At 39.6% G+C, this 26,446-nt stretch overlaps 1 protein-coding gene across 1 annotated transcript in view; it reads left to right on the forward strand.

Moving 5' to 3' along the window:
* The window catches only part of RAD23B (RAD23 homolog B, nucleotide excision repair protein), a 42,682-nt gene extending 24,456 nt beyond the window's left edge, over positions 1 to 18,226 (forward strand). Inside the window, exons 5-10 of the mRNA XM_052644579.1 lie at positions 2,973 to 3,028; positions 7,016 to 7,143; positions 9,968 to 10,100; positions 11,641 to 11,768; positions 12,461 to 12,631; positions 17,306 to 18,226. Of these exons, the coding sequence (XP_052500539.1) occupies positions 2,973 to 3,028; positions 7,016 to 7,143; positions 9,968 to 10,100; positions 11,641 to 11,768; positions 12,461 to 12,631; positions 17,306 to 17,419 (730 nt within the window). The 3' untranslated portion in view covers positions 17,420 to 18,226. The remainder of the gene's footprint in view (positions 1 to 2,972; positions 3,029 to 7,015; positions 7,144 to 9,967; positions 10,101 to 11,640; positions 11,769 to 12,460; positions 12,632 to 17,305) is intronic.
* The last annotated feature ends 8,220 nt before the right edge of the window (positions 18,227 to 26,446 follow it).

The following is a 26,446-nucleotide window of genomic DNA, read 5'->3' on the forward strand; positions in this document are numbered from 1 at the left end:
CCAGTCATTGTTTGTTGTGTATTATTTGGCTGTTGTCGCATCTGCCATCAATGTCTTTCCGTATCAGTAAGTTTTTCCAGTTGCTACATGGTATTGTGTTCGGGTCTGACGTTTGTTTGGTCTTAACCTTAGAAGCAGCAGCAGCAGCAACCTTAGAAAAGAAATGAACATCTTTGGATTTTTCCTCATCTGTAAAGTGTGGATGGCAGTAAAAACTGCCTATTACAGTGCAAATTCCACTCCTTGATATCTGCTGAAGAGAAACCAAACTTGTGCACAGGGACTGTACTGCTTGTAATTGAGGACAGATTGGAACCAACTTAAATTCCATTAGTAAGAGCATGACTTGACTTGTTATTTGTTCGTATTAGAGACCTGTGCTTATTCATATTGAGTGATAGTTGCTTAGTCATGCCCAGCTCTTTGCGACCCCATGGATTATAGCCTGCCAAGCTCCTCTGTCCATGGAATTCTCCGTAGTGTGTTAGTAAATATAAATAGCCAGCATCAACATCGCTGGGAGTTACTTTGAAATTAATTCTTAGGCTCCACCTCAGACCTCTATAAATCAGAATTCTCGACCCGTGGGTCCTAGAAGTCTGTTTTCTAACAAGCTCTACTAGTGAATTCTAGTAGAGTCCCTGAGAGAGAAGCCTGGCGTGCTGCAGTCCATGGGGTCTCAAAGAGTCAGACCGGCTTGAAAAACTGAACAGTGAAACTGGTGGATTCTTAAGCTTCCTAAAGTTTAAGAAGCCCTAATACCCAGTAGTGAAGGCCAGGTAAAGCATGCAGTGTATATGCATGTTAAATAAACGTGGCTTCAAGGCTTTGTTAATCGAGTGAAAAGAAGCAGATTGCAGAACAGTAGAGTCAGTAACCTAAACCAAACAAAAACCGCATGACAATATTCATATTTTCTGTGGGTAAGCATGTTAATGTGTAGAGAAACAGTAGCAGAGGGACATCACACTAACTGATACAGTGGTTTCCTCTGGGGAAGGGGAGGAGTGTTGAGGTAGAATCAAGATTTGAATGGTGGTTAAATGGTATCTCCGTGTTATCTGTAAGGTTTAAAAAGAAAAAAGTGTGCAAAAATAGCACAGATTGTTCTATAAAAGAACATTAATGAAGGGTCTAATTCTGCCAGGTAATAAAATGTGTTATGCATGGTAGTGATTGCAAATTTAGAATGGCTCTTATTAGAACGGCTACTTGGTGAAATAGTAGTCTAGAAACAGACCAATATACATACAGGGACTTACTATAAGATAAAAATAATTTCAGACCACTCTGGGAAATGCTGTTGGGGTAAATGTCTAGCTACCTGGAGGTCATCTTATAAAAATAAGTTTTATGGACTTCCCTTGTGGCTTAGTTAGGGCTCTGCAAGCAGCATGGGTTTGATTAACTGGTGGGGGAATAAGATCTCATATGCTGCACAGTGTGGCCCAAAGGAAAAAGAGTAAATAAACTTTAAACAGAGAAAGATTTAATGTAGAAGTGAAATCATAAACTAGAGGAGAACATGGGAAGAACAGTCTTAATGCAAAAAAAGTCGTGAAAGAAATGATTAATAAATTTGAGTACAGAAAGAATTTAAAGATTGGAAGCCAAACAGATTCTTACTAGTTTCATTTGATCAATTAAATGCAAAGTCATGCCTCTCTGGGAAAGTGAGCCAGTTGTAGTTCTTCTGACATGCAGTTATTCCAAAACACAGGAGTAAAACACAAGTCAGTGTATAGAAACTAGAAGTAGCGGTTGTCTCTGGGTGGGGTCCAGGGCAGGAGAGCTTTTTTCCACATGTGTGTGTATATATATAGTGTTGAACTATAGTTCAAAAACTTCATTTTGAAGTTTTGCCTTCCACACATTAGTTAATGAAGGTACATTAAAAATTATACCAAATGATTGTTTTACCCTTACCAGTCATGTTGAGTGTTAGGATGCCAGGTACTTTGGCCACAGTAACCCTGCCCACAGCACCTGGGGATGCAAGGATACTGAGGATACTAAAATTTATGAATTCAAAGTTGGGTATTTCCGTTGTCTTGCGGTGCTGTAGGGTTTTCTCAGAACTGAAGTCTACTGAGTTTTGTTTGTAAAATTGGGACACAGGTATATGTGTATCTTGTGTTTGTGTATGTTGTAATTTAAATTGCTAACTGCTGTCTTTACCAGTTTTGTTAACCTCATTTTTCTTTGGCCTCCTCTTCCTGGTCTTTCATTATCGTATTTGTGTCTACTTTGTTTTCTAGACTCATCTTCAGTTGCCTAACAAAAACTTAATCCTTTTGTTTTTTTAATATATTTGGGAGATCAGGAGATGCCTCCTCTGCTTTTTTTTTTTTTAATATTATTTGGCTGCAGCAATTCTTAGTTGTGGCATGTAGGATCTCGTTCCCCGGCAGGGATCAACCCAGGCCCCTTACATCGGGAGCGTGGAGTCTTAGCCACTGGGCTACCAAGGAAGTCCCATGAAAACTTAGTCCTTTTAAACTGGTTTAAAACTTGGTTATAGCTCGAGTCTGTCCTGCCTCTGCATTTTTTTAATGCTATGTTCCTTGCTTGAGTACTTTCTTGCAGTTTCTGTGTTCGGAACTTAACTATAAGATATAAGTGAAATTCTACTATATAAAGACTTCCAAGGCCTTTCCAGCCAAATACAGTTTCTATATGTGCTACATCATGTACAGCTTTTGGTATTTCTTTGACTGTGATTTGACTTACAGATTATTTGTAAGTTCTTTAAATGATGGATTTTCAGAACAGAATGAGTATTAAAATTCTTCCCAAGCCATAAATGTTATGGATAAAGCTCTGGGTTTTAATCTGGAAACCTTTTTAAACACTGTAGCCAAACTTATGCATTTAATTAAAACCAAAGAGTCTGTACAAATTGGACAGCTACTAAGCTTTAAGGTAAATTTTACATACTTTCTGATACATGATTTTCTGAAAATATTTTACAGTACATCAGGTGATTCTTCTCGGTCAAACCTTTTTGAAGATGCAACAAGTGCACTTGGTAAGTATCTACATGGTGAATTACTTTATAAGAGGGAAGAGGCTTCATTTCTCTAGATCATTTTCATGGTTGCTTATAATCAGGTGGTTAAATGATTTAAATAATTCAGTTGATGTTACTGAAGACTTTGTAAATTAATGTTCTCTATGTTGAATCATTTAAATCGTGCTGTTAAGAGTTAAGCATACTTCTTTCCTTAAAGCAGACATATTTTCCATTTTCCAAATATGGGTTTTAAAATGAAGTTTAATCTGTGTATACATTTATTAGGAAGTGTCTTTGAAATGAGTGTAAGATGTTACTAAATCTGTCTCACATCTCATCTTTATTCATTCATCTCCAGCCTTTATTCCAGGTTGTAGCCCTGTAGGTCCCCATCTGCATCTTGTTGCTTGTATTGTACTTAGAGTGAAAATACCTTTTTATCCTGACTTTCTACCTGTTGGGTAATGACTTTCCGTCTTCCCTTCACACGTACATCTGTCAGAACCAGTAGCCCGTTTCCCATTGTAACTGTCCCTGGGTTACAGTTGTAACTGGGTTACACCGTGACTGCCCTGGGACAGTGCCTGCTGTCGGTGGTTAGCTGGTAGCCCCGCTCCTGCCCTTTGGTGCTCCTCTGTACCACAGGAAATGGTGGGGAGGTGGAAGACTGGAGCAGGTGGGGGTGCAGCTTCAATGGAGGATGGGCTTCTGGGTGCTCTGTGTAGCTGCAGCAGCAGCAAGTTTCCAGCAGCAGTAGTATCACATAAGATACGGGCTGGCCCTCTGACCTAACTGAGCTTGAACTCTGTGATGCCCTGATTGCCATGTGAAAAGCACAAAGGTGCAAAATAGTTGTTTAATCAGCCTAAGATCTCCTGGGTGTACCAAACCCACATTCATACCTGTGAGGACTTTTTTCTGAGATTACCCTGCTACCATACGAGTATGGGCTTAGTGTCTAGCAAGCAGGAAAACAGAAATCACTCTTATTTCAGACAGTAAAAGCTTAATCTTAGGAAGTTGTTACACAGGTTCTGGAACAGCTCAAGATTACCCAGGGATGTGTAAAATGCTCTGTAGCCTCAGAGCTGGAACCAGCCTACACTCCCCCCTGATGCTGTTGGAGGGTCTGGCTGTCGCTGTTAGGCTTCAGTTGGAATGCGTTGATGCTGCCTGGCAGGAGGCCAGGAATGCACAGCTCTAGTTGGCCCTTGCTGTGGTCTCTGATGGTGGTGTCTTAGAACTGCTGTTATGGTCTCAGGATCCCTTTACCCTTTAATCATTAATTTATCCAGTCTTTACGTCAATACCCTGCTTCTTTAAATGTTTCTTCTTTGGGTTCTGTGACACCTCTCTTTCTTGAACTGTATCTCTGATTGTTCCTTCCTCAGGCTTCCTGGTTAATTCTTTCTATCTTGCCTGGTCCTTAAATGTATGAGTTTTTTTCTAGGGTTCTGCCCTAGGTCATTGTTCAAAGTTCAGACCATGGGAATAGTAAAATACCACTCATACACAGTTGACCCGTGAATAACACAGGGGTTAGGGCCATCAACTCTGTGTAGTCAGAAATACATCTGTAGCTTTACGGTCAGGCCTCTGTCCATGGTTCTGCATCTGCAGATTCAGCCAGCCATGGATCATACAGAAGTATGCTAGGGATGCAGTTACCCAATTATTTGTGGACCTACACAGTTCAAACCTACATTGTTCAAGGGTCAGCTGTACTTTTAAGGATTCTCAATGTTAAAATTCCAGTACGTATATCCCTCTGACTTCCAAGCCTCATTCTTTAAGCTGTCAGCTGGAAAACCTATAACCTCCATAAACTCCTTAGATTCAAAATTGGCAAATTTTTTATTCCTCCATCTGATTCTTCTCTTTTGTTCCTTTCTGCTTCCATCATCATCCATGCTCTACCAAAGTATTAGCATCAACCTTGACCTCTTCTCTCTTGACCAGTGAGACCAGGAGTCCTACCGATCTCCTTCCTAAAGTCTCTGGAATCTTTGTTTCTACTACCACCTAATTGCCTCAGCTGACGTCCCTCCCTTCCTGATGCTCTAGTATTACTCTCTTAACTGGTCTATTCCTTGCCACAGTGGAGTTTCTAAAAGGCAGATCTAATGAGGTCATTGTTCCTTTCATAACACCTCCTATCCTAGATGATAAGTTCAGAATTCATTCTTAATCACATTTTCTTCACTATTTCTTCTGTCTCATTAGCTCTGTCTGATGTTGTCCATTGTCCCTAATTTTCCTAGGAGTCATTTCCCTTGTACCTTTAGGATCTAAAATGTACCCAGCCTGCATGTAGACACTTCTGTTTGAGTTTTTATAACTTGACTAATTAGGAGGCATGGCATTAAGGATTAGGTGTGGGAGCTCTAGGGTCTAGACAGCTTGTGTTTGTGTCTCTGCACCATGGCTTAATAGCCATTGATCAAATTGTTTCTTGTGAGAATTGAGTGAGAAAAACACTATGTTAAAATAATATAGTTCTGATAGTCCACAGCACTTGATTTTATTATTGATACTGTTTTCTTTATCTGAGAACTAGATTACTGAAAGTATACTGACACTTGAGTGCTTTGTGCCAGAATTGTATCAGTGGGTAATTAAAAAGTTGAGTACTTAATGGAGTAGGAAGGGAAAAGTCATTAAACAAGATACCAAATGTTGAATTTGCTCAGTGATACTTAGTTTTTTAAGCTATATTTTCATAGCTGTTGGAACTTTATTGAAAATTTTGCCATCAACAAAGTAAAAAGACTTATAGAATGGCGAGAAAATACTTGCAGCTATATATATGTATATGATAGGTTAACATCCTTGATATATAAAGAACTCATACAACTCAATAGTTTAAAAAAAAATGGGCAAAGGAATTGAATAGATATTTCTCCAAAGAAGATGTACAAAAGTCCAACAGAAATATAAAAAGATGCTCATCATCACTAGTTGTTAGGAAAACTTGCTTTAAATCAGAGTGTTTTCTGACATTTCCATACAGAGTGAGTTGGGGTTGGAGAGATCTCTGGGAAATGACTTATAGAGATAATTGTACCATTTTATATGGTATGAGACATTCTGACTTTCTTGCTTCCAACCCCTATTACCCTCTGCTTTGATAATAAAAGGTGTCAAAGGAAAACAGCTTATTATAGCACAATTGATTGCTTGAAATGTCCCCGCTTCTTGCTTTCAAAAATCAGTTCATTTGTCTCCTCTTCCAGGTTGCCCCCCTCGACTTCCTAATTGGGTTATATGTTTGTGCTACCTTTGTACTTGATATTTTTATTATGTGTTTTACATACTGTATTAGTTTCCCGTTGCTGCTCTGTATCACACCTTAGTGGTGTAACACAACACATTTATTATCTTACTGTAGTACTGTAGGCTAGAAGTCTGACGTGAAGCTCACTGGACTAAAATAAAGAGGCTAACTCATTGGGCTTAAATCAGAGCTGCATTCCTTTCTGGAGACTCTGGGGGAGAATTTGTTCGGTGTCCTTTCTAACTTCTAAGAGACTGACCACATACCTTGGCCATAGCGCCTTCCTCTGTCATCAAAGAAGCCCATAACATCTCTGCCCCTGCTTTTTTCTCTAACTTGCCCGCACTTATTCCTCTGACCCTCTCATCTGCTTCGCTCCTGCTTTTAAGGACCCCTACCATTACATTAGACCAACCCAGGTAATCCAGGATAATTTCCCTATCTTAAAGTCAGCCGATTAGCAACCTCAATTCCCTTTTGCTTTGTAACCTAACTTACTCACAGTCTGTAAGGATGGGAGGAGGTGGATTGTTCTACCTACCACATGTATGTTATAGTAGTTGTATGTGTGTTTTAGTTACTCATCGTTGTGTTCCTAACACTGTAGTGCCTGACAGTGCATACATACATATACACCCACTGAAATTATGTGGAGAATGTTTGTTTATTGAATTTTCTTTCTCTTTTCCTTTTTCCCTTCTTCCATCCACACACACATCTTTTTTTAGTGACAGGTCAGTCTTACGAGAATATGGTAACTGAGATCATGTCAATGGGCTATGAGCGAGAGCAAGTAATTGCAGCCCTGAGAGCCAGTTTCAACAACCCTGACAGAGCAGTGGAGTATCTCTTAATGGTGAGAAACATTTTGCTTTCTTGGTTCTAGTTGTTTAAGGATGAAATCTCAAAGAAACAGAAATTTTAAAGAAACAATAGCAGTTTGTAAGATCATGGTGATGTATGCTCATTCGCATAATGCTTTTATTGGGTTGATTTAATTAATGCTTTTATTGACATTTATTGGGTTTTCAAAAAGTTCTTTTGGGATTTTCCATTACATCTTAAGGAAAAATCAGAGCAAACCTTTTGGTCAACCCAGTATTTTTCTTAGTGCATTATCATTTTCTGTTAATAAAGTATAACCTCTTCTAAAAGATTGTGATAAACTTTGAATCAGAAAATGTGACTAAATGGGTTTTAAAATTGGCTATTCACTTGGGGTAGTAGTGTCTAACCTAGTTATATCATCCTCTGAGGATGAGAGCTATGTGTTAGAGGGCTAAGGGTGGGGCAGGTTTTCAAACTAATTGAATCCAACATTTCAGTAGCTTTTTTGCCTGCCAAACATGATCCTGGATGTACTATGTAGAGTGAAAGTTTCAAGTTGGAAGTCCAAGTCAAATTTTGTACTATGTAAATTTTTGTAATTACTTGCTAGCTTTTAAAAATTGGAAGAGTTTGCTGAAAAGTTCAGATAATTGATTTATCTGGACAACTCAGATCCCAGATTTTCACAAGGGTTTAGGGGAATTTTAGGTTGTAGACTCCCCTACTAATAAAAGTTTTTGAGAAATAGACTGTTATGGGCATGAACTGAAACCCTTGATATTTTATGACAATGAATGTCTGTTTTACAGATGTGACACAGACCAAAAGCAAATTGTAAAAGTTTGCAGTAATATTGGATTAATTTTTTAGTTTTAAGATTTTATTCTGCAGTTGTCGTTGGTGTGTTAGAATATTATCAAAAGTCCGTATTACCCTAAACATCATCTCAGATCCTAACTCCTTGGAGAATACCATCCACAGTTCAATCCATTCCCTTGTTTCTAGGTGTGCTTCTGGTAGAAACTCCTTTTCAGAGAGTAGTTTCAGAAGAGTCCCCGTCATGAGCAGATAATTGCTTCTCCTCCGGTCATTTCCTGCTTACTGGCATGAGGTTCAGAAAATCTTAACATACCATTTAACTTTTGAATTCCTTGTCCCATTGTCCACTTGAAAGTTCATTTAATTATCAGTTTGAAATTGAGGAATCATACTGGATCGAGAGTTATTGTGGATCAGTTTATGGTTGCCCCTCATTCCTCCCCAAAAAACGTGTATTACATAAAAACATTGCCTTTCCTTTTATAGAATGGCTTTAAGTTATACCTGATTTTGGAATTCTGCATAGTTTTAATGGTGTCATCAAATATTTTGACCCTGTAGATTTGAAATTTGGGGGTTTAAAAAAAATGAATTACTCTTTTCACAGTTGCTACTCTTTAGCATCAAATGCAAATAAATAGATGAGAGGTTCATGGAAACAGTTTATCCTTTAGTTTCAATTGAAGCAGGCACTTGTTTTGATGCTTTGAACTGTTGCTAGTTTTTGATGAATCTATATAAGTGCAAGTGAGTGTATAGGAAGAAGTAATAATCTAACAAAAAGCTAAATCTTGTGTGTGAGAATTTGAGGTAGATCTGTAACAATGGTGATTAACTTTTGACTTTAGCTAACTTGTTTGAGAATTTGATGGAGGCTTTTGGACCCTTGATCTGTATATAGTTTGTCCACACTTGATAGCTCCTCATTTAAGGGTGTGAATTCGTGAGTGGCTTGCAGTGCCTAGAGGGACATCTAATACAGCAGTTATTATTCTGCTATTTATTGTCCTTCATTCTTTATATGTTTATGATTTTAGCTTCTGGTTTACTGGGAAATGGAAGTGATTACTAGTACCATCTCATATTCATATACAGTATTTTCTCCTCTATTCCCTTTCCAAAACCTATAAAGATTATTTGATAGCTATATGTGAGAAGTCTTATAAATCATTTTTATCAAAATAGGGTATTCCAAAAATCTTAGTGCAGTTTTAAGTTATAATAACATCAGAAGATAAATGTCACAAACTTATCACCCAAAACTTGAAGATTCTTTATACCCATTTACTTTTTTCTTTCTTTCTTCCTTTGGGCCATACCACACAACTTGTGGGATTTTAGTTTCCTGACCAGGGATTGAACCTATGCCCTTTGCAGTGAAAATGCAGAGTCTTAACCATTGAACTAAAAAGTCAGATATGTCCTAATAAGATTTGTGTTGATATTTCGAAAATTTAAAAAATTAGCTTTTTAATGTTGGATAGTATTATATGCAAGTTTAGGATCTTGCCTGATACTTTGGTGTTAGATATTAATATGTGTTGCTGTATAAACATCATTTCATGATTTTTTTTAATTAATAAAATTCCTTTATGTCTTAGATCTACACTATCTAGTTGGGTAGCTATTGAGTACTATTAAGTACAAGTAAGTTAATACTTAACTCTTTTTTTAAGTGTCTTAGTACCATTAGCCACATTTCAAGGTCTCAGTAGCTACTTGTGGCTAATGGGTATTTTTATTGGACAACATAAATATAGAGGTGTTCCGAAATGGAAAGTTCTGTTGGGCAGTGCTGCTGTATATAATAGCAATATGGATTCATCCATACCACATTGAGGCCGTTTCTAATCTTGAATATGTGCAGATTTTGTTTGTGTTTATCCTTTACTTTGAATTGAAGCAGACATCTGTTTGATGCTTTTAGAAATTAGACGAGGATATTGAGTAGACTTACAAAGTTTCTTATTCTGTGTAATATTTAACTAACTTTGAATGGTGAGCTATTCTAAAGCTTGGAAATCATGTTACAGGGAATTCCTGGAGATAGAGAGAGCCAGGCTGTGGTTGACCCCCCTCCAGCAGCGAGCACTGGGGCTCCGCAGTCTTCAGTGGCTGCAGCTGCAGCAACCACGACAGCAACAACTACAACAGCAAGTTCTGGAGGTAAAGTGGAATCTTTTGATGGGGAAGAAATGGCCATGAATCTTCAGTTTAAAATAATTTAACCTGAAATTCTTTTGAGGTGACGTTCATTCTCAGAGCATCATAATTCTTAAAATCTCTTTCAGTGTTAGAGAAGGGCCCAGAAGAAACTATACTACGTGGATATAAAAGATACTCTTATTTTAAACTTCATCACTGCAGTTTTGGTAAAGGACATATTTCTGTTTAGCTTGTTCTAAGGAAGAGATGCTTCCCAGCTTGCATTTAGTGTTATATTCAGAGTGGTTTGCGCACCTTGTCTCTCTCCCTATAAATATCATAAAATATAATTCCAACGCCAGCAGGATCCTAATGGTTATTATAGAAGCAAGAAAATGAAACCTAGTATATTTAATGTCTTGTATCTAGAGGTGAAATCAAAGCTTGAATTCAGTTATCTTTACTAGCACCCACACTTGAGTTGGCAAAGATTTGACTAGGAAGCAAAGCCTAGAGCCTGTGAGAGGCCTGGGAATGTTCTCTTTCATTCTTTCTTCTGTAAAATTGATAAAGTAATTCAAACTGTTAATTTTGAAGAGATCATTCCTTTATGTATTTCCTAGCTCTAATTATGGCAGTCAGTTCTGGTTGATAAAAATCCCTAAGCACTTTGTGTGCAGTCTCCCAGAGGATAAGCTTTCATTTCCTGAGATTCAGCATGGAAATGGAGGAAGCAGAGCTTTGGTTCAGGTTTGGGTGCTGTCCCGTCCAGTGGCACTTACTGAATAACTTAGTTCCTGAGTCTTGTTTTCTTCTGTAAAACTAGTGTTACACAAAGAAGAGTAAATAACCGTGCTCTGTGGCCATTTTAATTTGAATGATTGTCTTGAATAATGCGGGAGATAAGAACGTACATCTAGAAAATTCTCACTAATCTTCGTAAATACAATTAAAGAGGGTAGGTTTTTTTGCGTTTCTTGGTTTTGGTATATATATTTCTTAGGGACTTTTGAGCATCAGAAACAGCTTCTAATGCTTTTTATAGAGTATATGCAGGCACAGGTTGTCAGTGTTCTTTGATAGATTGAGCGCCCCAGGCAGTTGTAGGAAAACGTCCTGCTTTTAGTGTTCTGTTCTCTCTGCGTTGTGTGCTGTGCTGTGCCGACTCGCTTCAGTCGTGTCTGACTCTGCAGCCCCATGGACTGTAGCACGCCAGGCTCCTCTGTCCATGGGGCTCTCCGGGCAGGAATACTAGAGTGAGTTGCCATGCCCTCCTCCAGGGGATCTTCCCAACCCAGGGTTGAACCTGCATCTCTTATGTCCCTTGCGTTGGCAGGCAGGTTCTTTACCACTAGTACCACCTGGCAAACCCACTCTCTACCTGAGCTAGTAGGAATAATTTCTGCAGTATAAGACTTGCAAGTTGGTACAATTTGAAGATTGTCGTTACTTACTTCATTTTATATACATCTTAGAACTCAAATCATTTTTTTTCTTCACAGCGTTTGCTGTCTAAATTATGTTTGTTATTTTTGTTTAAAAATGTTTATGTTTATTTTAGGACACCCTCTTGAATTTTTACGGAATCAGCCTCAGTTTCAACAGATGAGGCAAATTATTCAACAGAATCCTTCCCTGCTTCCAGCATTGCTACAACAGATAGGTCGAGAAAATCCACAGTTACTTCAGGTGACTGTTTAATCAGTTTCATAAATGGTTAGGATGTATTAACATTTTGTAGAAGTCAATGGGCACTCCTTCCCCTCTACCAGGTGTATAAACTGTTCTTCCAAGATACCCTCAGGAGAATGTTATAGAGGTACTGATAAAAAGAGAATTGGGGTTGGGGTGGGGTTAATTTAGTCAAATACTAAGTTTGGGAAACACTTTATTAAAGAATATGAGAAACTTTTGCAAAAAGAAATATTTAATTTTTTAAATCTCTCTTTCTCAAGCTTATTACTAGAGGTGCACTGCCTCTTAGAAAACATACCTGTGGGCTTATTTTATTGTTCAGGTCATGAAGTATTTGAGTTTTGTGTAGCATTCTACTGCCTGCTAGTTGTGGAAGATAAAGATAATATAGACATAAATATAATTTTTCTTTTAGCCATCAAGTAGTTTTTTAATAGTAATGGGGGAGTGGAGTGTTTATGAAAAAGAATTTGAATTCTTTTAATTCTTCACTGTTTACCTCCCTCTGAAATACTCAGTTTCTTTACAAGAAATCACATCCTTCCAAAGGCTGACTAATCCAGAATCATTCTAAAATAATGCAATTGCAGAGTTGTAGCTTTCCTTTTTATTTGTATTAGAGTTCTTATTTTCCTGGAGGTACTTTATAACAATGTGTTGTTGTTGTGTTCTTTAAATCACTGCAGCAAATTAGCCAACATCAGGAGCATTTTATTCAGATGTTAAATGAACCAGTTCAAGAAGCTGGTGGTCAAGGAGGAGGGGGAGGAGGTGGCAGTGGAGGAATCGCCGAAGCTGGAAGTGGTCATATGAACTACATTCAAGTAACGCCTCAGGAAAAAGAAGCTATAGAAAGGGTGAGTTTACGTAAAACTTTAAAGTTCAGTTCCTAGTCACACTAGCCATGTTGCAGATGCTCAGTAGTCACTGGGGCTAGTGGCTCCTGCATTGGGTAGCCTAGATACAGAGTATTTCCATCGTGGAAGATAGCTCCTATTGAGCGGAGCCCAATAGAGCGTTTTTCATGTAGGGGTTGCAGTGGAGACAGTCTCTTCTCAGCCCTACTCTCATCATGTTCTTTGTGAAGCCCAAGAACCAGCATTAAATACCAGTAGCATGAAATTGTTATAAATAAATCAAGCTAAAGATTTCATTGATGTTTTAAAATTCAAGAAGAAAAAAGTATATGCTCAATTCAAGATTATCCTTTTTTAAATTTATATTTCAAATTTTATTTCACTGTTGTCTCTAAATATAAATATATGTGTGTGAATTATATAAAATATGTATAGTGGATATCAGAACCTGATATTTCAATTCTCTTTTCACCCTTATGAGGTCAACCCGTACAGGTTGTGCCATTGCAGTATAACTTAATACTTAGAAAATCATCTGAGCTTTAATTTGACTTTATGACATAACCATATAAGTGTTCAAGGTTTATAACTAGTATTTCTTAAAAGATACTTTATATATTGTGCTGTTTTACCTCCTCAAATAATAGAAATGACAGTAGACAATTGCCTCACTTGTTCTATAGCAACTTTTTTTTTTTGAGACTGTCAGTTCTTGATTTCTGTGTTGGAGAAATTTTCTTTTTGTTGCTTTTGCTTTTGGTGTTATACGAACATTGCCTTACCCAAGGTCAGAGGACTTGAGCCTGTGTTTTCCCGAAAGAGTTTTATAGCTCTTATTACATTTATGTAATGAAAAATGTCTATGCTCCATTTGAGTTAACTTTTTGTTTATAATGTGAGGTGCAGGAGTCTAGATTGATATGTTTCACCTGTATAATATCCAGTTGCCCAGCACCATTTATTGAAAATACTTATTTTTATTCTTTGACACTGTTATAAATAGAATTGTGTTCTTTTTATTTATTTATTTTTGGCCACACCAACACATACGGGATCTTAGTTCCCTGACCAGGAATGAAACCCATGACCCCTGCATTGGAAGCACAAAGTCTTAACCACTGGACCATCGGGGAAGTCCCTAGAATTGTTGCCTTAATTTCAGTTTTTAGATTGTTCATTGTTATATGGAGATACAATTTTGTGTATCATGCAGTTTTGTATACCCAAAGTCAATTTTGTCTACCTTCTTTAACTCAGTTGTTAATTCTTAATTTGTGTGTGTTCCTTAGGATTTCTATATGTAAGATCATTTGAAGGTAGACATAGTTTTACTTCTTTTTCAATTCAGGTGTCCTTTGTTTATTTTTATTCACATATATACTAACTTGCTTAATTGTCCTGCCAGAACCTCCTCTATTGTTGAATAGCAGTGATAAGAGCCGACATCCTTGTCTTGTTCCGGATATTAGAGGAAAATGAAATACTAAGTCTTCCACCATTAAGTTTGATGTTAGCTGTGGGTTTCATGAGATTCCTTTCATCAGGTTGAGGAAGTTCTCTTCTATTTCTATTACATTGGATGTTTTTATCACAAAGGATGTGAGGTTTTGTCGATTGTGTGTTGATTGAGATGGTCATGTGATCGTGTCCCTTTTTCTGTCAATGTACTTTGTTGTGCTGATTGATTTTTCTGTGTTGGCTCAGCCTTGCATTCCTGAGGTGAATCCTCTATGGGCGTGGTGTTTAATGCTCTTAATGTGTTGCTGGAGTTGACCTGCTAGTGATTTGTTGAGGATTTCTGCATCTTCATGCGTAAGGAGTATTGGTCTGTAGTTTTCTTACGGTGTCTTGGTCTGGTTTTGGTGTCAGGCTAGTACTGGTCTTATGGAGTCAGTTCCCTCCTCTTCTCTCGTTTGGAAGAGTTAATGAAGAATTGGTGTTGATTTTTCTTTAAACTGCTGGTACAGCTCACCAGTGAAGTTATCTGGGCCTGGCTTTTGGGGAAGTTTTGTGATTACTAGTTAAGTCTCTTGTCATAGGACTTGTTCAGGTTTTCTGTTTTGTTTTGTTTTTTTCCTTGAGTCAGGGTGGTTTTTGTTTTTCTAGAAATTTGTTTCATATATGTTGTCTAATTTGTTGGCATAAGCTGTTCTTAGTATTCCCTTATTGTTGCTTTCGTTTCTATAAAAAGTAATAATAATGTTCCCACATTTATTTTCTGATTTAGTCATATGAGTTCTCAGATTTTTTTTTTCTTGTCAATTCAGTAAAGGTTTGTTAATGTTGTTGATTTAAAGGGAAAAAAAGCGAGAATTTTTGGTTTTATTGATTCTGTATTTTTCTAGTCTCTATTTTATTTCCTTCTGTTTGCTTTAGATTTAGTTTCCTCTCCCCCCACCCCCCCCCCCCGTTTCTTAAGGTGAACTTAGATTACTGATTTACTATCTCTTATTACACAGGCATGGCCTTGTTTTATTGTGCCTCGCTTCATTACATTTTGCAGTTAAGTCCTTTTTTTACCAGTTGAAGGTTTTTGACTGTTAAGATGGTTACTTTTGACAATAAAGTATTTTTAAATTAAAGTATATATGTTGGTTTTTAGATGTGATGCTGCTGCACACCTAACAGACTACAGTATAGTGTAAACATGACTCATATGCACTGGGAAATCAGAAATTCTTGTGACCTGCTTTATTGCCATATTCGCTTTATAGCAGTATTCTGTAGCCGAACTTGCAGTATCTGAGTTGGACCTGTAGACATTTACAACTAGAAACTTCTGCAAGAACTGCTACAGCAACATGCCGTAAATTTCAGTGTATTGACATTTTATTTTCATTCATCTCAGTATTTTCTAATTTTGTCAGTTTTTGATCTGTAGGTTTTTTAGGGTTTTATCAATTTCCACATTTATGAATTGTCCAAATATCCTTCTTTTATTGATTTCTGAGTTCATTCCATTGTGGTCAGAGAACATAATTTGTGTAACTTTAATCCTTAGAAGCTCACCGGGGCCTGTTTTGCAGCCTGGCCTGGTCCGTGGAGACTGTTCTGTGTGTACTTGAGAAGGGTGTGCGACTTGCCACTGTTGGCTGCTCTGTGCGTGTCTCTGGGGTCTGGTTGGTTTAGCATTTTTTCAGGTTTTCTACTTGCTTGTCTTCTGCCTTCTCTTATCCGTTAACAGAACTTGGGGATATTGACGTCTCCAGCTATTGTTGCATTTTTCCCTTCAAGTCTGTCAGTTTTTGCTTTATGTATTTGGGGGCTTTGTTGTTCTCTTTGTTTATAATGAAGTCTTTTTGATTGTTTTATCATCATAAAATATCTTTGTTTTAGTAACAATTTTAATTGAAGTCTGTTTTGTCTGGTATTAATAAAGCCGCTTAAGCTCTCTTTTTGTATAATTATTTGCATGGTATATGTCTTTTTCTATCCTTTTACTTTCAGCATACTGTGTCTTTCAATCTAAATTGTGTGTCTTACTGTAAAGCATATATAGTTGGATTGTGCCCTATTTACCTTTTACTTCAGCTAGCCCAGCTTTAACGTGGACAAGACCTAAATAACAAAATTATTTTTTAGTTTCTTCTCCTTTCATGGATGAGTATAATCATGCTGAATTAGGAGCTTTGCCTGGTTTTTAAATAAAGGTCCTTTCTTGATATAGTCTAATGCAAGGGACAAATGTATGGCACCTGGGAAATTAGATTAATTCACCTGAGTGTTTGCTACTGCTAAGTCACTTCAGTCGTGTCCGACTCTGTGCGACCCCATAGACGGCAGCCCACCAGGCTCCCCCGTCCCTGGGATTCTCCAGGCAAGAACACTGGAGTGGGTTGCCATTTCCTTCTCCAATGCATGAAAGTGAAAAGTGAAAGTGAAGTCACTCAGTCGTGTCCATCCCTCAGCGACCTGATGGACTGCAGCCTACCAGGCTCCTCCGTCCATGGGATTTTCCAGGCAGGAGTACTGGAGTTGGGGTGCCATTGCCTTCTCCTCACCTGAGTGTTTAAAGGCTTTTAAAAGCAGTGATTATTGAGTTGCAAGTGATTTTCAATAAACTATGAAAATAAATGGATCATATCACCTTTTAAAGTGCTATAAAAATTAAGCAGATAAAAACAGAATACTGTATGTCTTGACTTCAAAAGTATGTCATGTAATATTACTAATAATTGACCACCCATTTTTGTAGTATGAGGTGTTTCATAAAGCAAGGAGGTTAAGAGTGATATTTGACCCTTATTAAGGATATGGCTTAAAAAAAAACAAAAAAAAAACAAAAAACAAATAATTGGATTAGGTAGTTAAACTCACCTCCACCTCCGGTTGCTCTCATCCATAGTTTCACCGCTTATGTACTAAAAGCCATCTGATTTACAGATTTCTGTAGGGTCATTTATTTTTAAACTACCACAGCACCTAACTTTTAGTGTTAATGCCAGTGAGTATTATCAAAGTATCTATTTAGCATCAAAATTTTAACTAGGAGCAAAGAATTTTGTAAGTGGTTACAGGAAAGGGCCCCAAGTTCCATCTAGCTCCTTGAATTGGACAGCAGCTCCATGATCAGAAAGGGATGAATTCATCTAAAATTCTCAAGTTTTTGCATCCCTTATAGTATGTTTTCAAACAATGATGACTCCATAATATGTTTTCTTTCTTTTCTTTCAGTTAAAGGCATTAGGATTTCCTGAAGGACTTGTGATACAAGCATATTTTGCTTGTGAGAAGAATGAGAACTTGGCTGCCAATTTTCTTCTACAGCAAAACTTTGATGAAGATTGAAAGGGACTTTTTTTTTAATCTCACACTTCACACCAGTGCATTACACTAACTTTGTTCACTGGATTGTCTGGGATGACTTGGGCTCATATCCACAATACTTGGTATAAGGTAGTAGATTGTTGGGGGTGGGGAGGGAGGGTCTAGGATATAGGGCAGGGATAAATACAGTGCATGTCTGCTTCAGCTAGCAGATGCCGCAAATCCACACAGTGTGTACAATATTATACAACCAAAAATCAGCTTTTGCAGGTCTTTATTTCTTCTATAAAACAGTAGTTAACTTTTCCTAGGTTTCACTCTTTTTAGTGTACTAGATCCAGAAATTTAGTGTAATGCCCTGCTTTATATTTCTTTGACTTAACATTGGTTTCAGAAAGAATCTTTGCTACCTAGAATCTACAGTCCCTATTTTATGGCAACACTGGATAATGGCTGTGTGAAATTGGAAAAAAAAAATGGGAGTGACTGTAAACAGAAATGCCAAATTATTGATGGTTATTGTTGCTGCTTCAAATAAGTATAAAATTAATGTGTAAGAAAGCCCATTCTTTCATGATAAATATTTGGGGTTGAAGGGGGGAGATGGGGAACATTTTCTTAAGATGAAAATAATTAACTGCTATTTTAAATTTCTTGATCATTGAATGTGAGACCCTTCTAACATGATTTGCAAAGCTGTACAAGTATAGGCAGAGTTATTTTTCTGTTTACATTTTTTTTTTTTTTGGTTTATTTTGGGGGGTAAATTGGTAGCTGCCTAATTACTGTTTACTTCATTGTTATATTGCAGTAAAAAGTTATAAAAACCACGGTTGCATGTTTGCTTTTGATGTATCCCTTTGTGGAGTTAGCACTTTGGGGCCAATGAAGAAATGCAGCATTCACTCTCCCTGTCTTCCCCTTCCCTCAGCAGAAATGTGTTTGTCAGCAAGTCGTGAATTCCAACTGCTGCCTTTTTTAAAACCCACAAAATGCTGATTCAGTTCAAGATTAATGCAAATGTCTCAAAACTGGGTTTCTGACATTTGTAAATGTTTTTTCCTTATTAGATAAGAATGTATGACCATTAAAGTTGTTAGGATTATTTTGCTTTTGAAAAGAGAAGGTGGACAGAACTACAATCCAGCATCTTTTATTGCATTGGAAAGACTGGCGAAATCTTTTGGAAGGGTTGGGAGATGCGGCTGGAATAGTACTTTGGGAAATATACAATCAAGATATCTCATGGCATATTAAAAGAAAAATCTTAATAGCAATGTTGGCTTTTATTTGGATTTTTTTCATCTCAGCTTTTTTCTTTGGAATCTCCTTTGTTGGCATTGTTATTTGATCATGAAGAGGGGGCAGGTGTGTCTACTTGTTTTTTTTCAGCTCTCTTTTCCTGAATATTAGAAAGACTAAAGAAATAATTTTTTTCTACCATCTTATACTGAGTTAAGAAGATGAATTTGCACAGATTTCATCCTACATAATCTCTTAATAATCCTTAGCACAGTTTGGTGATGACTTTTAAGCTTTTACATCATCCACTCATAACCTATCTCTTATGAAAATAAAATTATGATTTTTTTCCCATGTTAATCATGTAGTTTAATCTTTATGTGTTTATTCCATAAACACAACAAGACCTTTGGACTTTGTATTACCTGTATGTTTTATAATGGATTGTGCAAAAATGTCTCAGAATAAAATGAGGATTTGTAAATATGTTCATCTTTCAAGGTAGAGCAATGAGTTGGGAAGAGGGATGGCATTTCTGGTGAGATAACAGAGTATTCATTTATTTTCACGATGTTTTATCTGCTACTTAATTGCTTAGAGCATAGTGAAAACTAGAAAAGGAGAGGAAAAAACAACCAGCAGCCACCTCTTCTTTTCTCTGGAAAGTGACATCAGGGGGTGATCGATCACATGGAGCTTTTGTCCTTGGACAGCAAAACTACAACTAGTGGGATTAACAATTACCAGAAGACAGTTCAGGCCAAGTTTGGGCCATTCTTTACAGTGCTCTGTTTATCTGCAGAAAGAATCAGCCATGACACCATGAAAGTAATAGGCTTTATGTGACCTTTTGCTGTTATCTTTTAATTTACAAACATTTTGGTGAATCTCTTAATCTAAGTGGCTCCATGACTTTGGAATTTTTGCATTGGAGGTATTCTGTCATCTGTTTCTTGAAATCTGTTGATTGTTTAGTTGCTCTATGGAAGACCTGAAGAAGCTTAAGTTTATACTTGTTAAATTCTTACTGCCGTCTAGTCAAATATATTTTTACATTGTTTAAAAATACTGAAGTGTTCCACCATATGATTTTTTTTCTCCTGTACTCAATGGCTAGGATTCTGGAGAATTAATTATAAAATATTTTCAATATATCCAACATGGCATTTCTCATTTTTTAAAATGATTTTACTATATAGAATCTTAGATTGGAAATGGACAGTGCCCCATCACTGATCCTTCTGTTTTCTTTGTTGGTGGTGAATTAGAGTGTGGAATGCCCAGCACTAGGTCGGTTTTATTGGGTCTCCTGTTTGTGTTCACAGTGAAAACATCAACACAGAGATGGGACACTTGCTAGAACGTATATATCAAAGTTTATGGGGGCTTTAGAGATTTCAGGGAGTTCTCCCTTTTCCAAACCTCTCTTTATTTCTCTTACATCAGCTAGCCTGAGATAGCTGCAAAGTATTCAAAAGCAAGCAGTTCCCAGGAGTCCTTCCTGACCACATCTGTTCTGCTGAACTGCCTGGCTGTGCAGCTCAGGTACAATGTGTTCTTCCAGTTGACTTCCCACTGTCCATTTTGTTCCACTTTGTTCTAAGCCAGGGGCCAGCAAACTGCAGTCTCATGAGCCAAATCTGGCTCATTGCCTGTTCTGTGAGCCATGAGCTAAGAATGGCCTTTACAGTTTTCAGTGTTTCGTTTACAAAAAGGTGACAAGATTCAAATTCCAGTGCCCATAGTTTTCTTGGGACACAGCCATGCTCCTTTATTTACATATTATCTATAAGCAGCTACTTTTGTGCTAAAGAGGTTTGCTGTTGAATAGTTGCCACAGAGACTGGCCAGCAAAACCTAAATACCTTATGGCCCTTTACAGAAAGTTTTCCATCCTTAGATTGCACTTATGCCCATCATATGTTACATTTTGACGCTTTTTCCCCCTTTTATTTGTCATTCTTGGCCTCTTGAGGTCTTAACTTCAGTTTGCTTTGCTTGTGACCACCATGGGGTCTTTCAGAGCTGTGCTATCACCCCCACGTATTCATTATCAAAGGGAGGAGCGCCTGGTGTGCTAGTCTGGCATGTATGTGATGTCTAAAATTATTCTTCGCTATTGCTATACTATTTGTTGTGCTTTAGTAAGATAACGAAATAAAGCACCAAGTGAATAAGTGAAAGTGCTATTCTCAGTGTGTCCAACCCTTTGCTTCCCCATGGCCTGTAGCCCACTAGTTTCCTCTGACCATGGAATTCTCCAGGCAGGCATACTGGAGTGGGTAGCCATTCCCTTCTCCAAGGGAAATCTTCCCGACCCAGGGGGTCATCCTGAGTCCCCTGCAATGCAGGCAGATTCTTTACCATCTGAGTCACCAGAGAAGTCCAAAATTGAGCATTAAGCGGTGTCAGAAGCACTTTGCATAGTGATGACTCAATCAAAACAGAAAAGTCGAACGAATGCATCTGGGAATCCTTGGGCCCTGGGATCAGACTTGGGTCGGTAAGAGGCAGGATCGTAACCACAGCTGGAAGAGTGAATGGAACCCTGGAGGGAGAGAGCAGTTGAACCTGAACTGTGTGGGTAGTTTGGGGGTGGGAGTAACGGTGACAGGGAGGTAGGGAGCAAAGCTTGGACTCGCTAGGGAAGAGAGTGCTGTGCACTGACGTTTGGGGAGCCGCAGCAAGTAGTGACAAACTGGTTATAAAAGATCTTCCCTATCATACAGTTAATATGACAAACGTGGTCCCTCGAGAAGGGTTTGCACTGTGAAGAGGAGGCTAGGAGCACCAAAGAAACATCACTGGTGATGAATTTGTTTCACATGTGCTGTGGATTCCACAGTGAATGGAAATGTGATTATCTTTGCCATTGAGCTCAGTTTGCACAGAGACTGGATACTAATGGATCCTTCAACAGGTACCGCGTAGCTGGAGCACAGACCTCTGCCTCCTGTCTCACGCAAACTTATTTTCTGTTCTTCTTGCGCTAGTAGGCTTTCATCCTCTCTTCTCACCTGGCTCAGGATGAGTTACAAATGTTTGTAGATAGTGTTCCTCTCCAGACCATGAGGTGGTCTGCAGGTACCTGGCGAGGTTGGCCTCCCAAGGAGCCACGCCAATTTTCTCCAGTGTTTCTGTGATGAGAGCTGAGCACTTCCACACTTCCACCGGCTCCAGATGGGCTTCCTGCCAGTGGCCTTTCACACCTAAAGCCTGCGTCTGCCAGGACTGCTTGTTGGACTGCAACCTTAAGTCTCAAAGGATATTCGATGTGGATCCTGAGTTTTGTTACTGACATCTTCCATCTCTATGACAAAGTCCAAATTTGTCTCAGAATTCTTTGTTAGAGTGTCTGGCAGTAAATCACAGAAATCAGCTGGGTTTTATTTGCCAACAATAGGAGATGAGAAGAACACAATAAGTTACCTCAAAATTGGTTAAAAATTGGATGAGAATGAAAGAACTTGTGTGTGGCAAGGGATGCTTTTATGAACCCTGAAGTGATCTTTTTTGTTTTTCTTTGCAGCTTTTTCACATTTCAGTCCTATTTGTTGATGGTGGCATTTTGTGTGGTTTCCTTTGTTTTTGTTTTCAAATTTCTTTTTGGTCAATAAGGTTGCTTCTGCTTGTTTGATAATCATTTAAGGTAATATTTATCTCCACTTTAATTTTGTATCTTAAATTTGGGGGTTATAAATTTTATGCTGTGTTTGCATTTTTGCGAAGAACCTTAATTTTTTCATCCTTACACAGTTTCAGACTTACAGAAAATTGTGGGAACAGCACAAAAAGCTCCCAATTAAACCCACCCACTACTTCCCCAAACCCACTTACCGTGTTGCAGTTGTCCTAGTGATGTCTGCCATAGCAGACGGCTTCAGTCGAGAAGAGCACATGCATTTAGTTGGTTTCCAGTCTACTGTTTCACAGGCCTTCCTTGATGTTTGGGAGCTTAACTTTTTTCTTTTTTTTTTTTTTAAGATTACAAGGTGCTTGTCTTATGCAGTGTCCCTCAATTTATGTTTGGTGTTTCCTCATGACTAGACTCAAATTATGCATTTTTGGAAAAAGTACTGCTGTGAGACATGATTTCTTCATCTTTTATGAATTAGCACTCACCTGTATTCTGGCATTCTCTTTCCCTCCTTTGTAATCTGCCTTCCTGTATGGACTCTATTCCTGTTTTATTCACTAGTATATGCTGCTGCCAAGTCACTTCAGTCGTGTCCAACTCTGTGTGACCCCATAGATGGCAGCCCACCAGGCTCCCCCGTCCCTGGGATTCTCCAGGCAAGAACACTGGAGTGGGTTGCCATTTCCTTCTCCAATGCATGAAAGCGAAAAGTGAAAGAAGTCGCTCAGTCGTGTCCGACTCTGCGACCCCATGAACTGTAGCATATAATCCGTCATTATATTGATGCTCAAATTATCCTGTTTTTTTCTAAGATTTATTTTTTTGGACGTAGACCATTTTTTAAGTCTTTTAATTTGTTACAATATTGTTTATGTTTTGGTGCTTTTGGGCATGAGGCATGTGGGGGCTTAGCTCCCCGACCAGGGATGCAACCCCCACCGCCTGCACTGAAAAGTGAATCTCAGCCGCTGGACTGCACGGGCAGTCACTTTCCCGTTGGTTTTGTTCTTAAAAGCTAGCGTCTGTGTTTGGCATGTCCTTATCACTCTTTTGAGTATTTCCTTACTTTCTCACACAATAATACATTTCAGGCTCTTGGACTGGGTTGGCCAGATAGTTTGGGAAAACCGGAGTGAACTTTTCTGACCGACCCATTGGTCTCTGTGCACCAGCCCTGGAGTTTGCCACTTTCTGCAGGAAGCTCTGGTTCCCTTTCATGCAGATTGTATGTAGAAACCAACACTACTGGAGTCTCACTGCTCCCAGGCATTTCAGTAGACACGGAGAAAATAAATGCACATAGCAAACATGACATCTGTGCTCCTATGCCTACACACAGATGCTGAACATGAGCTCACACTGGTATTCCCCTCCCTTTTTTTTTTAAACAAGTTATCTTTTATTGAAGTACGGTCGATTTACAGTGTTATGTTCTGATGTACAGCAAAGTGAATCAGGTATATATGTATACACATATGTAATATATTTTATATATACTTTTTCATATTTCCCATTCTACTATTTTCCAAAATGTAGTCTTTGTTAATCCCACACTCTTAATTTATCCCTGCCCCCCTCCACCACCCCTTCCCTTTTGGTAATGAAAAATTTGTTTTCTATGTCTGTGAGTCTGTTCCTTTTCTGTGAATAACTTCATTTGTATCATGTTTTAGGTTCCACGTATAAATAATATGTCTTCCTGACTCCCTTCACTTCGTATGATGATCTGTTGGTCCATCCATGTGGCTGCAAATGGCATTACCTTTTCTTGGACACAGAGACTGAACTGCCATTATGCTCAGTGTGTGCTTATCTGTCACCTCTGTATATGAACAATCTGCTGAGCCACTCAGCTGCCTAAGTGGGTGTTCCAGGTGCTGGTGGTGGTCGGGGAGACAGCAGGAGGAGCAGACGAGGGGAGGGGAGTGCAGCCACAGGCCGGGCTGTTCACGGCTCCCCCGGGAACGCGCTCTGTTGTGTCTCTGCCTTGGCACATGCTACTGTCCTCATTCATGCATTCAGCAACTAAGCAGTTGCCTAAGGCCAGGCAAGCATTTGGTTTGCCATTGTTCCCACCTCTTTTACTGATTCCTCAGTGTTCAAAACTATACAAGACCCCATTTGACCATGACCCCCTTTCCCTCCAATTTGAGCCAGAGAGCTGACCTCCCTATTCCCTCAGCCGCTTGTATCTACTCTGAAGGTGGAAATCCTGAATTGAAATCGTCTGTGTCACCCATTAAACTATACAATGAATGAGCAAGCATCTGACGAGCTCTTTCAAGTCAATGCCTGTGTCTTTCATCTCTGTCCTCAACGAGCGAAGGGTGGAGGTGCTGGTCAGCACTGCATGGATAAACAGGCAATGTACAAATGGGACAACTTTGTCATTTTTACCAGGGCTCCAGGTTCTCCTTACCAGGTCTGTCATCCCTTCAGTTCTAAAAGCCAACTTAAGAAGTTGAGGGGCAAAGAACAGAGTCTGCTCTGTGTTTTCTCTCCTCAGCCCAGGGACCTTGGCACCAGATCCTGAAGACCTGACACATAATACTGTCAGCTGGCTGGCTGTAGGGGCAGCAGGATTCTGTTGACAGATTCCAGATGGGTCCGCATCTGAGGCATAAACAGAGAATACCGACAACTGCAGTCCTGAGTCTCAGGCTGGGGCAGGTCAGAGGGACCTGAAGATCTGGGCTTGGAGTTGGGCCTGGGTTTCTGTCTTCACGCCCCGTGCCAGCTCTGCAACTCCAGCCATGTGTCCAGGTCTCCTCTGTAAAGCAGAGCCCACCTCAGAGCTTGCTAGTAGGGGTCAAGGGAGAGAGTAGATCGGAAAACATCATTCCCAAGGCCAGGATTGTCTGATGTGGTTGCAGACTGCCTGTCCTGGAGGCTGGGACGTTTTTGCCTTTCTGCAACGTGAGGAGTGGCGCCTGGAGGAGTGGCTGGATATCAGTGGTGCTGGGTGCCCCCTCCTCGATCGCTGGGTGCCCCCTCCTCGATCCCTGGGTGCCTTGGTGCTGGGTGCCCCCTCCTCGATCGCTGGGTGCCTTGGTGCTGGGTGCCCCCTCCTCGATCCCTGGGTGCCTTGGTGCTGGGTGCCCCTCCTCGATCGCTGGGTGCCTTGGTGCTGGGTGCCCCTCCTTGATCGCTGGGTGCCTTGGTCCTCTCTCCTTCGCTTTTAGCAGCTCAGCATTCCCAGGGGGCTGGTGGGCTTCCCATTCAGCTGGTCAGCATGGCACAAGCGTTGGCAACACATGCACATAAGGTTTTCATGTCTACACACTGTTTCTGAGCAATGCTGGCTTTTCTCCTGTCAGTTTCTAGGCCGAGGAATTGGCAGCTATGTCTCATCTCTGAATCGAGTTTGGCAGAGAACCCAGCAAAATCGCCTGACAGAAGGCCCACTACCTGTTTCGCCCATCCCTCGGGACACTCAGTGTGTCCTTTAGATTTCCTCCGACAGTCTCCAGTGTGCCAGAGGCATGGGAACTCAGACTGGAAAGCGCCTGTGGGTGCCGCCATGCCTCATCTCTAGCCTCCACTTGAACACTTCTGGTGATGTGGCCTTCACTACCGCCAGCTCAGACTTCTACATTTCAGACACTCCAGGATCGTCAAGCTCTCCTCTCCCCTCTACCTGTCCAGGTACTAGGCCATCCTCAGGGCCTGGTTCACTTCTAGGGGTTACCCTGAGTCAGTGTGCCAACCTCTCAGGTCTTTGAGAAGAGTGATTGTGTCTCCCAGGCCACCTCCCACCCTTACCCTTTGGCCAAGTCTCCTCCATGCTGAAAAAAAATCCCTCACTTGGAATGAGTTACACCAATGTTAAAGAATCTGCCTGCAATGTGGGAGACCTGGGTTCAATCCCTGGGTTGAGAAGATCTCCCTGGAGAAGGGAATGGCAACCCACTCCAGTATTCTCGCCTGGAGAATCCCCGTGGACAGAGGAGCTTGGCGGGCTACAGCCCATGGGGCCGCAGAGAATCGGCCACGACTGAGTGACTAAGCACAGAACACATGACAATATTATGCTGATGAATACAGTACTTGAGGGAGGGTGTCAGCGGTGCAAACTGCTAGAGGAGATCTTACCTCCCTTGTCCTGTGCATGATATCTCCATTAATGCTGCCTGAATTTGAGCTTGCTGGTTTGACAGGCCTTGAGTTGA

The sequence above is a fragment of the Budorcas taxicolor genome, chromosome 8 (assembly GCF_023091745.1).
Source record: "Budorcas taxicolor isolate Tak-1 chromosome 8, Takin1.1, whole genome shotgun sequence".
Taxonomy (NCBI): domain Eukaryota; kingdom Metazoa; phylum Chordata; class Mammalia; order Artiodactyla; family Bovidae; genus Budorcas; species Budorcas taxicolor.